This window comes from Electrona antarctica (genome assembly GCF_951216825.1).
Source record: "Electrona antarctica genome assembly, chromosome: 16".
NCBI lineage: Eukaryota > Metazoa > Chordata > Actinopteri > Myctophiformes > Myctophidae > Electrona > Electrona antarctica.
In genome coordinates this window covers 39,665,277-39,677,845 of record NC_136797.1, presented here as the reverse complement: position 1 = coordinate 39,677,845, position 12,569 = coordinate 39,665,277, and the positions used below count along the sequence as shown (strand labels likewise).

At 40.0% G+C, this 12,569-nt stretch overlaps 2 protein-coding genes across 2 annotated transcripts in view; one reads left to right on the top strand and one right to left on the bottom strand.

The window, feature by feature from the left end:
* The window catches only part of LOC306940117 (serine/threonine-protein kinase NIM1-like), an 805,056-nt gene that overhangs the window by 652,789 nt on the left and 139,698 nt on the right, over positions 1-12,569 (bottom strand). The gene's annotated exons all lie outside the window — the stretch shown is intronic.
* Positions 10,334-11,332, top strand: LOC306939535 (NAD-dependent protein deacetylase sirtuin-2-like; the record flags this gene model as incomplete). Its single annotated transcript, XM_079524126.1, has 1 exon — positions 10,334-11,332. The coding sequence occupies exon 1, from the start codon at positions 10,388-10,390 to the stop codon at positions 11,330-11,332; it is 945 nt and encodes a 314-aa protein (XP_079380252.1). The 5' UTR covers positions 10,334-10,387.

The following is a 12,569-nucleotide window of genomic DNA, read 5'->3' as shown; positions in this document are numbered from 1 at the left end:
AACTCAGAAACTACAAAACATTTCAAAGTAAAAAGTTCCAGCATGTGTCTCCACAGTAAGCTGAATAATAAAAAGTGTGAATGGAGTTTCTAGGTGAAAGTGCTTTTTTGACGTGCCAATATCTGCCATTGAGCCCCATTGTGAAATTCTCAAATTTGAAAGCACTATATTTCTAAAACTATGAAACATTTCAAAGATTCCTTTTCAGGCAAACATGTCCACCATAGGATGAACCTAAATAGGTTTGAATGGGTTTTCTAGGTGTAAGTATGTAGGACTAGTAGCATGCCAAAGTTTGTGCTATTGCCATTGAGAATGCATTAGGCATTGAAGTTAAATAACTCAGAAACTACAAAACATTTCAAAGTAAAAAGTTCCAGCATGTGTCTCCACAGTAAGCTGAATTATAGAAAGTGTGAATGGAGTTTCTAGGTGAAAGTGCTTTTTTGACGTGCTAATATCTGCCATTGAGCCCCATTGTGAAATTCTCAAATTTGAAAGCACTATATTTCTAAAACTATGAAACATTTCAAAGATTCCTTTTCAGGCAAACATGTCCACCGTAAGATGAACCCAAGTAGGCTTGAATGGGGTTTCTAGGTGTAAGTATGTAGGACTAGTAGCATGCCAAAGTTTGTGCTATTGCCATTGAGAATGCATTGGGCGTTAAAGTTAAATAACTCAGAAACTACAAAACATTTCAAAGTAAAAAGTTCCAGCATGTGTCTCCACAGTAAGCTGAATTATAAAAAGTGTGAATGGAGTTTCTAGGTGAAAGTGCTTTTTTGACGTGCCAATATCTGCCATTGAGTCCCATTGTGAAATTCTCAAATTTGAAAGCACTATATTTCTAAAACTATGAAACATTTCAAAGATTCCTTTTCAGGCAAACATGTCCACCGTAAGATAAACCTAAGTAGGCTTGAATGGGGTTCCTAGGTGTAAGTATGTAGGACTACTAGCATGCCAAAGTTTGTGCTATTGCCATTGAGAATGCATTAGGCATTGAAGTTAAATAACTCAGAAACTACAAAACATTTCAAAGTAAAAAGTTCCAGCATGTGTCTCCACAGTAAGCTGAATTATAAAAAGTGTGAATGGAGTTTCTAGGTGAAAGTGCTTTTTTGACGTGCCAATATCTGCCATTGAGTCCCATTGTGAAATTCTCAAATTTGAAAGCACTATATTTCTAAAACTATGAAACATTTCAAAGATTCCTTTTCAGGCAAACATGTCCACCGTAAGATGAACCTAAGTAGGCTTGAATGGGGTTCCTAGGTGTAAGTATGTAGGACTAGTAGCATGCCAAAGTTTGTGCTATTGCCATTGAGAATGCATTGGGCGTTAAAGTTAAATAACTCAGAAACTACAAAACATTTCAAAGTAAAAAGTTCCAGCATGTGTCTCCACAGTAAGCTGAATTATAAAAAGTGTGAATGGAGTTTCTAGGTGAAAGTAGTTTTTTGACGTGCCAATATCTGCCATTGACCCCCATTCTGAATTTCTCAAATTTAAAAGCACTATATTTCTAAAACGATGAAACATTTCAAAGATTCCTTTTCAGGCAAACATGTCCACCGTAAGATGAACCTAAATAGGTTTGAATTGGGTTTCTAGGTGTAAGTATGTAGGACTAGTAGCATGCCAAAGTTTGTGCTATTGCCATTGAGAATGCATTGGGCGTTTAAGTTAAATAACTCAGAAACTACAAAACATTTCAAAGTAAAAAGTTCCAGCATGTGTCTCCACAGTAAGCTGAATAATAAAAAGTGTGAATGGAGTTTCTAGGTGAAAGTGCTTTTTTGACGTGCCAATATCTGCCATTGAGCCCCATTGTGAAATTCTCAAATTTGAAAGCACTATATTTCTAAAACTATGAAACATTTCAAAGATTCCTTTTCAGGCAAACATGTCCACCGTAAGATGAACCCAAGTAGGCTTGAATGGGGTTCCTAGGTGTAAGTATGTAGGACTAGTAGCATGCCAAAGTTTGTGCTATTGCCATTGAGAATGCATTGGGCATTTAAGTTAAATAACTCAGAAACTACAAAACATATCAAAGTAAAAAGTTCCAGCATGTGTCTCCACAGTAAGCTGAATTATAAAACGTGTGAATGGAGTTTCTAGGTGAAAGTTTTTTTGACGTGCCACTATCTGCCATTATATTTTTCTCACATTTAAAGCACTATATTTCTAAAACGATGAAACATTTCAAAGATTCCTTTTCAGGCAAACATGTCCACCGTAAGATGAACCTAAATAGGTTTGAATGGGGTTTCTAGGTGTAAGTATGTAGGACTAGTAGCATGCCAAAGTTATAATTTTTTTCGGACGGCATACTATAGCATGTCGTTTTTCGTGATTTTGGACTATTTGAAAAAAACATGAAAATCATGAAAAAACGACATACTATAGTCGATGGTTTGGGACGGCATACTATAGCATGTCGTTTTTCATGATTTTGGAGGATTTGAAAAAAAGATGAAAATCATGAAAAAAACAGATACTATAGTCCATGGTTTGGGACGGCATGATATACTTTGTCATATTTTCATGATTTTGGGACACTATGTCAGAGTCAGGACTTGAACCTGCAGCCTCCTGATTCCCAGGCAGGCTCTGTACCCAGTGAGCCACTGTGCATGCTGTTCTTAAAAGGCCGAATAGATAATGACAGAAGAGCCAGAGACTTGTTTCCATTGTGGTTCATAAACATTCAAATGTCTAGAGATAAACAACAGCAAAAGAAACAATAGACAAATCTCCTGTTATTTTATTTTTTGTATTTTATTTTTGTATCAATGTTGTACTCAAAGGGAACAGCAGACTGTGTTGTGGCAGGTAGCAAGTAGATCAGTGACTTAGCACACTGGCTGCATGATCTGGAGATTGTGGGTTCAAACCCCACTCAAATCTTTACTTGCCAAAATCTGCCATTGACCCCCATTCTGAATTTCTCAAATTTAAAAGCACTATATTTCTAAAACGATGAAACATTTCAAAGATTCCTTTTCAGGCAAACATGTCCACCGTAAGATGAACCTAAATAGGTTTGAATTGGGTTTCTAGGTGTAAGTATGTAGGACTAGTAGCATGCCAAAGTTTGTGCTATTGCCATTGAGAATGCATTGGGCGTTTAAGTTAAATAACTCAGAAACTACAAAACATTTCAAAGTAAAAAGTTCCAGCATGTGTCTCCACAGTAAGCTGAATTATAAAACGTGTGAATGGAGTTTCTAGGTGAAAGTTTTTTTGACGTGCCACTATCTGCCATTATAATTTTCTCACATTTAAAGCACTATATTTCTAAAACGATGAAACATTTCAAAGATTCCTTTTCAGGCAAACATGTCCACCGTAAGATGAACCTAAATAGGTTTGAATGGGGTTTCTAGGTGTAAGTATGTAGGACTAGTAGCATGCCAAAGTTATAATTTTTTTCGGACGGCATACTATAGCATGTCGTTTTTCGTGATTTTGGACTATTTGAAAAAAACATGAAAATCATGAAAAAACGACATACTATAGTCCATGGTTTGGGACGGCATACTATAGCATGTCGTTTTTCATGATTTTGGAGGATTTGAAAAAAAGATGAAAATCATGAAAAAACCACATACTATAGTCCATGGTTTGGGACGGCATGATATACTTTGTCATATTTTCATGATTTTGGGACACTATGTCAGAGTCAGGACTTGAACCTGCAGCCTCCTGATTCCCAGGCAGGCTCTGTACCCAGTGAGCCACTGTGCATGCTGTTCTTAAAAGGCCGAATAGATAATGACAGAAGAGCCAGAGACTTGTTTCCATTGTGGTTCATAAACATTCAAATGTCTAGAGATAAACAACAGCAAAAGAAACAATAGACAAATCTCCTGTTATTTTATTTTTTGTATTTTATTTTTGTATCAATGTTGTACTCAAAGGGAACAGCAGACTGTGTTGTGGCAGGTAGCAAGTAGATCAGTGACTTAGCACACTGGCTGCATGATCTGGAGATTGTGGGTTCAAACCCCACTCAAATCTTTACTTGCCAAAATCTGCCATTGACCCCCATTCTGAATTTCTCAAATTTAAAAGCACTATATTTCTAAAACGATGAAACATTTCAAAGATTCCTTTTCAGGCAAACATGTCCACCGTAAGATGAACCTAAATAGGTTTGAATTGGGTTTCTAGGTGTAAGTATGTAGGACTAGTAGCATGCCAAAGTTTGTGCTATTGCCATTGAGAATGCATTGGGCGTTTAAGTTAAATAACTCAGAAACTACAAAACATTTCAAAGTAAAAAGTTCCAGCATGTGTCTCCACAGTAAGCTGAATTATAAAACGTGTGAATGGAGTTTCTAGGTGAAAGTTTTTTTGACGTGCCACTATCTGCCATTATAATTTTCTCACATTTAAAGCACTATATTTCTAAAACGATGAAACATTTCAAAGATTCCTTTTCAGGCAAACATGTCCACCGTAAGATGAACCTAAATAGGTTTGAATGGGGTTTCTAGGTGTAAGTATGTAGGACTAGTAGCATGCCAAAGTTATAATTTTTTTCGGACGGCATACTATAGCATGTCGTTTTTCGTGATTTTGGACTATTTGAAAAAAACATGAAAATCATGAAAAAACGACATACTATAGTCCATGGTTTGGGACGGCATACTATAGCATGTCGTTTTTCATGATTTTGGAGGATTTGAAAAAAAGATGAAAATCATGAAAAAACCACATACTATAGTCCATGGTTTGGGACGGCATGATATACTTTGTCATATTTTCATGATTTTGGGACACTATGTCAGAGTCAGGACTTGAACCTGCAGCCTCCTGATTCCCAGGCAGGCTCTGTACCCAGTGAGCCACTGTGCATGCTGTTCTTAAAAGGCCGAATAGATAATGACAGAAGAGCCAGAGACTTGTTTCCATTGTGGTTCATAAACATTCAAATGTCTAGAGATAAACAACAGCAAAAGAAACAATAGACAAATCTCCTGTTATTTTATTTTTTGTATTTTATTTTTGTATCAATGTTGTACTCAAAGGGAACAGCAGACTGTGTTGTGGCAGGTAGCAAGTAGATCAGTGACTTAGCACACTGGCTGCATGATCTGGAGATTGTGGGTTCAAACCCCACTCAAATCTTTACTTGCCAAAATCTGCCATTGACCCCCATTCTGAATTTCTCAAATTTAAATGCACTATATTTCTAAAACGATGAAACATTTCAAAGATTCCTTTTCAGGCAAACATGTCCACCGTAAGATGAACCTAAATAGGTTTGAATTGGGTTTCTAGGTGTAAGTATGTAGGACTAGTAGCATGCCAAAGTTTGTGCTATTGCCATTGAGAATGCATTGGGCGTTTAAGTTAAATAACTCAGAAACTACAAAACATTTCAAAGTAAAAAGTTCCAGCATGTGTCTCCACAGTAAGCTGAATTATAAAACGTGTGAATGGAGTTTCTAGGTGAAAGTTTTTTTGACGTGCCACTATCTGCCATTATAATCTTTTCACATTTAAAGCACTATATTTCTAAAACGATGAAACATTTCAAAGATTCCTTTTCAGGCAAACATGTCCACCGTAAGATGAACCTAAATAGGTTTGAATGGGGTTTCTAGGTGTAAGTATGTAGGACTAGTAGCATGCCAAAGTTATAATTTTTTTCGGACGGCATACTATAGCTGTATAGCATGTCGTTTTTCGTGATTTTGGACTATTTGAAAAAAACATGAAAATCATGAAAAAACGACATACTATAGTCCATGGTTTGGGACGGCATACTATAGCATGTCGTTTTTCATGATTTTGGAGGATTTGAAAAAAAGATGAAAATCATGAAAAAACCACATACTATAGTCCATGGTTTGGGACGGCATGATATACTTTGTCATATTTTCATGATTTTGGGACACTATGTCAGAGCCAGGACTTGAACCTGCAGCCTCCTGATTCCCAGGCAGGCTCTGTACCCAGTGAGCCACTGTGCATGCTGTTCTTAAAAGGCCGAATAGATAATGACAGAAGAGCCAGAGACTTGTTTCCATTGTGGTTCATAAACATTCGAACGTCTAGAGATAAACAACAGCAAAAGAAACAATAGACAAATCTCCTGTCTTTCTATATTTCTAAAACTATGAAACATTTCAAAGATTCCTTTTCAGACAAACATGTCCACCGTAAGATGAACCTAAATAGGTTTGAATGGGGATTCTAGGTGTAAGTATGTAGGACTAGTAGCATGCCAAAGTTTGTGCTATTGCCATTGAGAATGCATTGGGCGTTTAAGTTAAATAACTCAGAAACTACAAAACATTTCAAAGTCAAAAGTTCCAGCATGTTTGCCCTCAGTAAGCTGAATTATAAAACGTGTGAATGGAGTATCTAGTTGAAAGTGACTTTTTGACGTGCCATTTGAAATTTCTCACATTTGAAAGCACTATATTAATATTTCTAAAACTATGAAACATTTCAAAGATACATTTTCAGGCAAACATATCTCCCTGGTTTCTTTCAGCTGTTTTGATTTGCAGTTGATGCATTGGAGTCACTTTTGAGGCATTTTTTTTGTTTTAGTGTTTATATTGAGTTTTATGAGTTTTGAACCTACAACCTTGGCTTTAGTTTGTAAATCCCTAAATTCTAGGCTGCGCCACGCTGGCACAGCAAATGGAGCTGGGAATGTTATACTTGACCTTTTGGGATTTAAGTGGAGAGTGAAAGACCGTTGACAGAAAATGTTCATTACTGTGTTCTTGAACCACTTCCCTTCGGTTCTCGGGGACAACACAGCGTCAGCAAGTGGATTCATGATTGTATACAGACAAGAAGCCTGTTGGCTACCAGACTACAAACAGACATTTCTGGATTTAAAACCAGCCAGGAATTTTCTCCCAACTTTTACCTCGCTCTTTTACTTTTATCAAGTCTTTCACTGAACAGCATGCAAGAGGATGAGATCCATATGATCCATTGTGGTGCAGTGGTTTAGATATGGGCCTTCCAAACAGGGCAGTCCTTGGTTTAAAACAAGGGCATGTTTTCAAGTTTGCACCTGTCTCTAACGTTTCAATGAACAACACACAAGAGCTTTATTTGGTGGTGCAGTGGTTAAGATACAAGCTTTGCAAACTGTTTTTTCATCTCTCCAAGTTTATACCTTTGTACCTGTCTCTAACGTTTCAATGAAGAGCATGCAATAGAACTAACAGCTTATCAATCATGGTAGTGTAGTGGTTAAGATTCAGGCCTTGCAAACTGAAGGTTCTGTGTTCAAGTCCAGCATGGGAATTTTTCCAACTGTTAGCTTAATCTTGTCTTGCATCTTTATCCAATCTTTCACTGTAGAGCGTGCAATAGCATCAAATCAGCATGTTCCATGGTGGTGCAATGGTTAAGATTCAGGACTTGCAAACAGAAGGTTCTTGGTTCAAGCCCAGCAAGGGCATTTCTCCAACTGTTACCTTAATCTTGTCTTGCATCTTTATCCAATCTTTCACTCCTAGCTGGGCACATGACAACTCCAGAAAGAGCAGTATGTAATTAGGTTGATTGAGAACATGCAAGCTCAGAAATGTTTGTTTGTTTCAGGCTCAGAAATGGTCATTTGTTTCTCCTGTTACTTTAGACATTTGTCAGTAAGTAAATATTTTGTAGCCTCGGAAACCCAGACGTTTTTATTTCCAGGGAGGAAAACAAAGTCTGGGTCCGAGTCCACTTCAATTCGGCATAGAGTAGCGCAAACGTCGATCACTCTCTGCTGATTTCTGATCGCCTGCACCTTTGTTAAATTGACACACACACACACACACACACACACACACACACACACACACACACACACACACACACACACACACACACACACACACACACACACACACACACACACACACACACACACACACACACACACACACACACACACACACACACACACACACCTCTCTCTCTCTGTCACTTTAATTAATTAGTCTCATGTCCAGCAGCTGCGCATAGTTTCTGCCGGCAGGAGCTGCCTATGCCATAGAAAGCATAGGTGAGTTCCAGGCTAATATTTTGTAGCCTCGGAAACCCAGACGTTTTTATTAAACACCTGTCCTTAGTAATGATATACACCTGCCTATAGGCAATCTGTATGATATATTTAGTAACCTGCTGAAAGGGAAACATAACTTAAAAGTATGAGAAAAATGTTATACAGTGTAGGCCTACTTATTTGCCTTCTACCCCTGTCAGAGTCAATATGAAATCATCATAATTATCATGAGCCTACTAATAATTTCATGTACTGTATGCTTATTATACTAATTCAATTGAATCTTTTCAGTGAAAACCTGCCAACTACATCACATATGCCTGTTCCTTGGAAGAGTTGATGCAGAAAGGAGTGCTTTTTAAATGTATTCCTACATAGTATTGTGAAGTTACTATTTTACAATTTCATTCTTATGACAGTATTACCGGTAGTTAAAAAACGATTGTAGTACAATGAATGCTCTAGTTAAAGTCATACAAAGTAAGTTCTTGTTAGCCTAAATTGTCCACAGCACAGGTGTTTCCTAATTAATTTGTGTGTGTTTGAAATAAATACATGAAATGTAAGTGGCTAGCTTCAATAAACCTTTTTGTTTATCCCCCGGGTCACTACAAAACTGAATGCAAGTATGGGGCTCAGCCTTTATACAAATCCATGGAGCAGTGCCCTGTAGGCCAGGTGTAGCTAATGATTGCTAATCACCTCAATGATGGCTGCGCCCAGGACACGCCTCTGTGGATTTGTCTATAGGCCTAATTGAACATTAATTTGAAATTTGTCATGACTAGTTTATTTTTATTTTATTCAGCTTATCAAAGAAGTGCTGTGGTCACAGCACTGTTTGAGAAACTAGTTGAAAACATTATATCCACCTTAATTGTTTAAATAATAAAGTCTGGAGTGAGAACAGCAAAAGTAATGTATTAAACAAAACAATTATATTTCTGGTTGATTAAAAGTGCAAAAGTTTTGGTCATCTAAAACTAAGACTAAGAGGTGACAATAACTGGTATGCAATGTAATTACATTATGGCAAACTAAACATCTTGTTTGCTCAATGAAAGAGTAAATGTGGGCTGCGGGCAACAGAGTCAAAATGTTCCCACAGATGGTTTTAAACAATAACCTAAATCTCAGTTGAGTCATCATGAAACCTGATCATCAGGGGGCTGTAGATTCAGTCATTCTGTCAGGGGTAGGTGTTTTCTGAAGATTTTCTTCTTTCGACCTGCCACCTCTGCCTTCAACCTTAAATATTACCTCCAAAATTCTATTAGTGTGAAATGCCTAGTGGCGCAAGAGAAAAGCATACTGTACTGTAGGTCTCACAAGCTGAAGGTGGTGGGTTTGAATCTTGCTCAGGGTAAACCTTCATTTTTGGGCTTTTTAATTAGGCCCAATGTTTTTATTGCACGACTAATTAGCGTGTATATCGTTACATCGTAGTGACACCTGGCTTGTAGAGTCTATTCAGTAAGGCCAGGGAGACATATTTGTACTTTAGTTATTTTTAATTTTTTTAGCCCACGATTTTGCAACCAATTGTTTCACCCAGTGTCAATTATCGAATGTAATCCTGGGTGCTACACTTCCTCTGCCAACCTGGGGGGGAAGCTGACTGACCTCATGCTTCCTTCTATGCATGAGGAGTCCAAGCCGCTTCTTTTCACCTGACAGGGGGGAGTTTAAAGGTAATGCCCCTATGTATACATGTATGTAATGCCCCCTATGTATACATATGTATGTAATCTGAAAGCAATAACCATATCAAGCACAAATTAATCATTACATCATACGCAGCCACGGACATACGCATCGGAGCACCGGACAAACAACATTACTTGCGCGCTCTGCTTGCGCAAGTAATAAAAGCCTGGGAAAACGAGCCAGAAAAAGTGGCATATAAAGTGGGAGTGTATGCTGCTCACCAATAACGCGCGGTGCGTCATTCCACATCGTGACGTCCGTGTTCTCCGCTGTGTTCTGGAGGGGAGGAGGAGGAGGAGGGGGGCAGGGGCACAGATCGGTGAACCAATAGGATCCAACGGCTGTTTTCGCTGTCAAATATGAATGGGCCCCTCTAGACCAGAGAGCACACAGCCGGCCCAGACGGCCTCTCCACCCACTCAGCTATGGCCGCCACCATGTCCAAAGTGTATTCTTTGTAATGATGTCATCACGCTACAACATCACGTCCTTTAAAATGAGTTCATAAACAAGTCAAATAAAGCAAATATATATATATATATGTCTAAAGCACCAAAGACTTCTAAAACAGAGAAGGGTCTTACCCCTGAACCAGAGGAGTCTGACGATAGCAGTGAAGAAGCCGCTTCTGGAGAACCAGAAATGGACTTCCTGCGCAACCTGTTTTCCAGGATGGGCTCGACAGAGAAGGTTCTGGACGAACTCACTCTGACGGGGGTCGCTCGGTACATACGGAGTGGCAAATGCAAAAACATCATCTGCATGGTGGGAGCGGGAATATCCACGTCGGCCGGCATACCCGACTTCCGGTCGCCAGCGTCCGGTCTCTACGCCAATCTACAGAACTACAACCTGCCCTACCCGGAGGCCGTCTTCAACTTAGATTACTTCAAGGAACACCCTGAACCGTTCTTCGCGCTGGCCAAGCAGCTGTACCCGGAGCAGCTCAGGCCGACCATGTGTCATTACTTCATGAAGCTGCTGAAGGACAAGGGGCTCCTGCGACGCTGCTACTCCCAGAATATCGACACCCTTGAGCGCGTGGCAGGGCTGGAGGAGAAAGACCTGATCGAGGCCCACGGAACGTTCCACACCTCCCACTGTGTCCGCTTCAATTGCCAGAAGGCGTACAACCTCGACTGGATGAAACAGAAGATCTTCTCAGACGCCATCCCCAGGTGTGACAAGTGTAGGAGTCTGGTCAAGCCGGATATAGTCTTCTTTGGAGAAAGCCTCCCCGTCCGGTTCTTCACGTCGACGAAGATGGACTTTCCCCAGTGTGACCTTCTCATCATCATGGGTACGTCCCTGCAGGTCCAACCGTTTGCCAGTCTTGTTGGCAAGGTTTCTAAAAAGTGCCCCAGGCTGCTTATTAACAGGGAGAAGGCGGGAGAGGCGAAGCCCCTGTTTGGGTTTTTAGGTTTCCGAGGAGGGATGGACTTTGACTCGGATAAGGCTTACAGAGACGTAGCCTACATCCGTACGTGTGACGCTGGTTGTTTGGCCCTGGCTGATCTGCTGGGATGGAAGGCGGAGCTAAAAGAGCTTGTGAAGAGGGAACATGCCAGGATCGATCGCCAAGGATAAGGACACCGTTGAGAGCAAAGAAGCTAAGTCTGGTTCAGCAAAGGTCACTCCACTGACTGACGACAGAGTACAGCATCTTGCAATGGGTCTGGTCCACAAGATTCGATACACCACCAAGATACCCATGTACCTGTCTAGATACTTCCTTAATGTTAACGAAGTCCACACCCACAACACCAGAGGGAGTGCAACGAACCATGTACAACCCAGATTCGGCACAAACAAGGGACTAAATTATTTTCGCTCCTATGCCACCAAAATGTGGAACGCCCTACCAACAGTCATTAAGACATGCGAATCCCTTGACTCCTTCAAAACCGCTCTCAAAGGGCACCTACGGACAGCTGCAATTCGAAACTGGCCCCTGTAAAATCGGAATCCCTCAAACACGGACGCAAGGACAACACAAGAGACGGTCACGGCCACACAGCCAACTCAAGGTAAGGCCACGGAGCCGACTTGGGGACCCAACGCAGCTCCTCCAAGGAAAACAAACCAATGAACGGAGCTGAACGTGAATCCCCCCCACCGCCCACCCCTTTTTGTCCCTCACTGTATATGTTTCTTTTCCCTTTTTACCTCCTTTATGATGAATTCCTGTTCTGTCCTTTGTCTATATAGAAGTGTCTATTTGTACGTCTCTAAATGTTTTTGATGAATTGAACATGGTGGACCCTATTGGAAACAAGTGTAATGCTTAATTGGGTCGTCCACTCACAGTTAACAGCCTTTGTATTGAGTTTGTGCTTGAAATGTACTGTAATTCTGCAAACTGTTAATACATTTTTCAATCAATCAATCAATCAATGACAAGGGAGACTAACCAATATCATTGTAATGTCATCCAGCCTTAAACATTTATTGTTTTTAATCTAGAACTTGTATGTCCTTTTTTGCTTTTGTTTTTTCCCTGTTAACACATTCCATCCATAGGACGTCTGGAAACGTCATATGGAATCCAATCGAGGGATGCATTGGACGTGTGTACACGTCCTAGCGCATCCTCAATGATACCAGGCGAGAGAAGAATATTGAATGATATTTTTCCTTTTTTTATTTTTCAGTCGGACTTTCGGCCACCATACGCTTCACTCTACTAGCATATTAGCTTCCCGGTCACTTAGCTGTTAGCGCGGCAGAAAGAATGCCTCGTCTCCCCTAATCCAGGGTGCTCTCCGTGGTTTTGATCTGATGGATATACTAGCGCTTCATTTCTGCTCCTCATCCGCCTCTCATT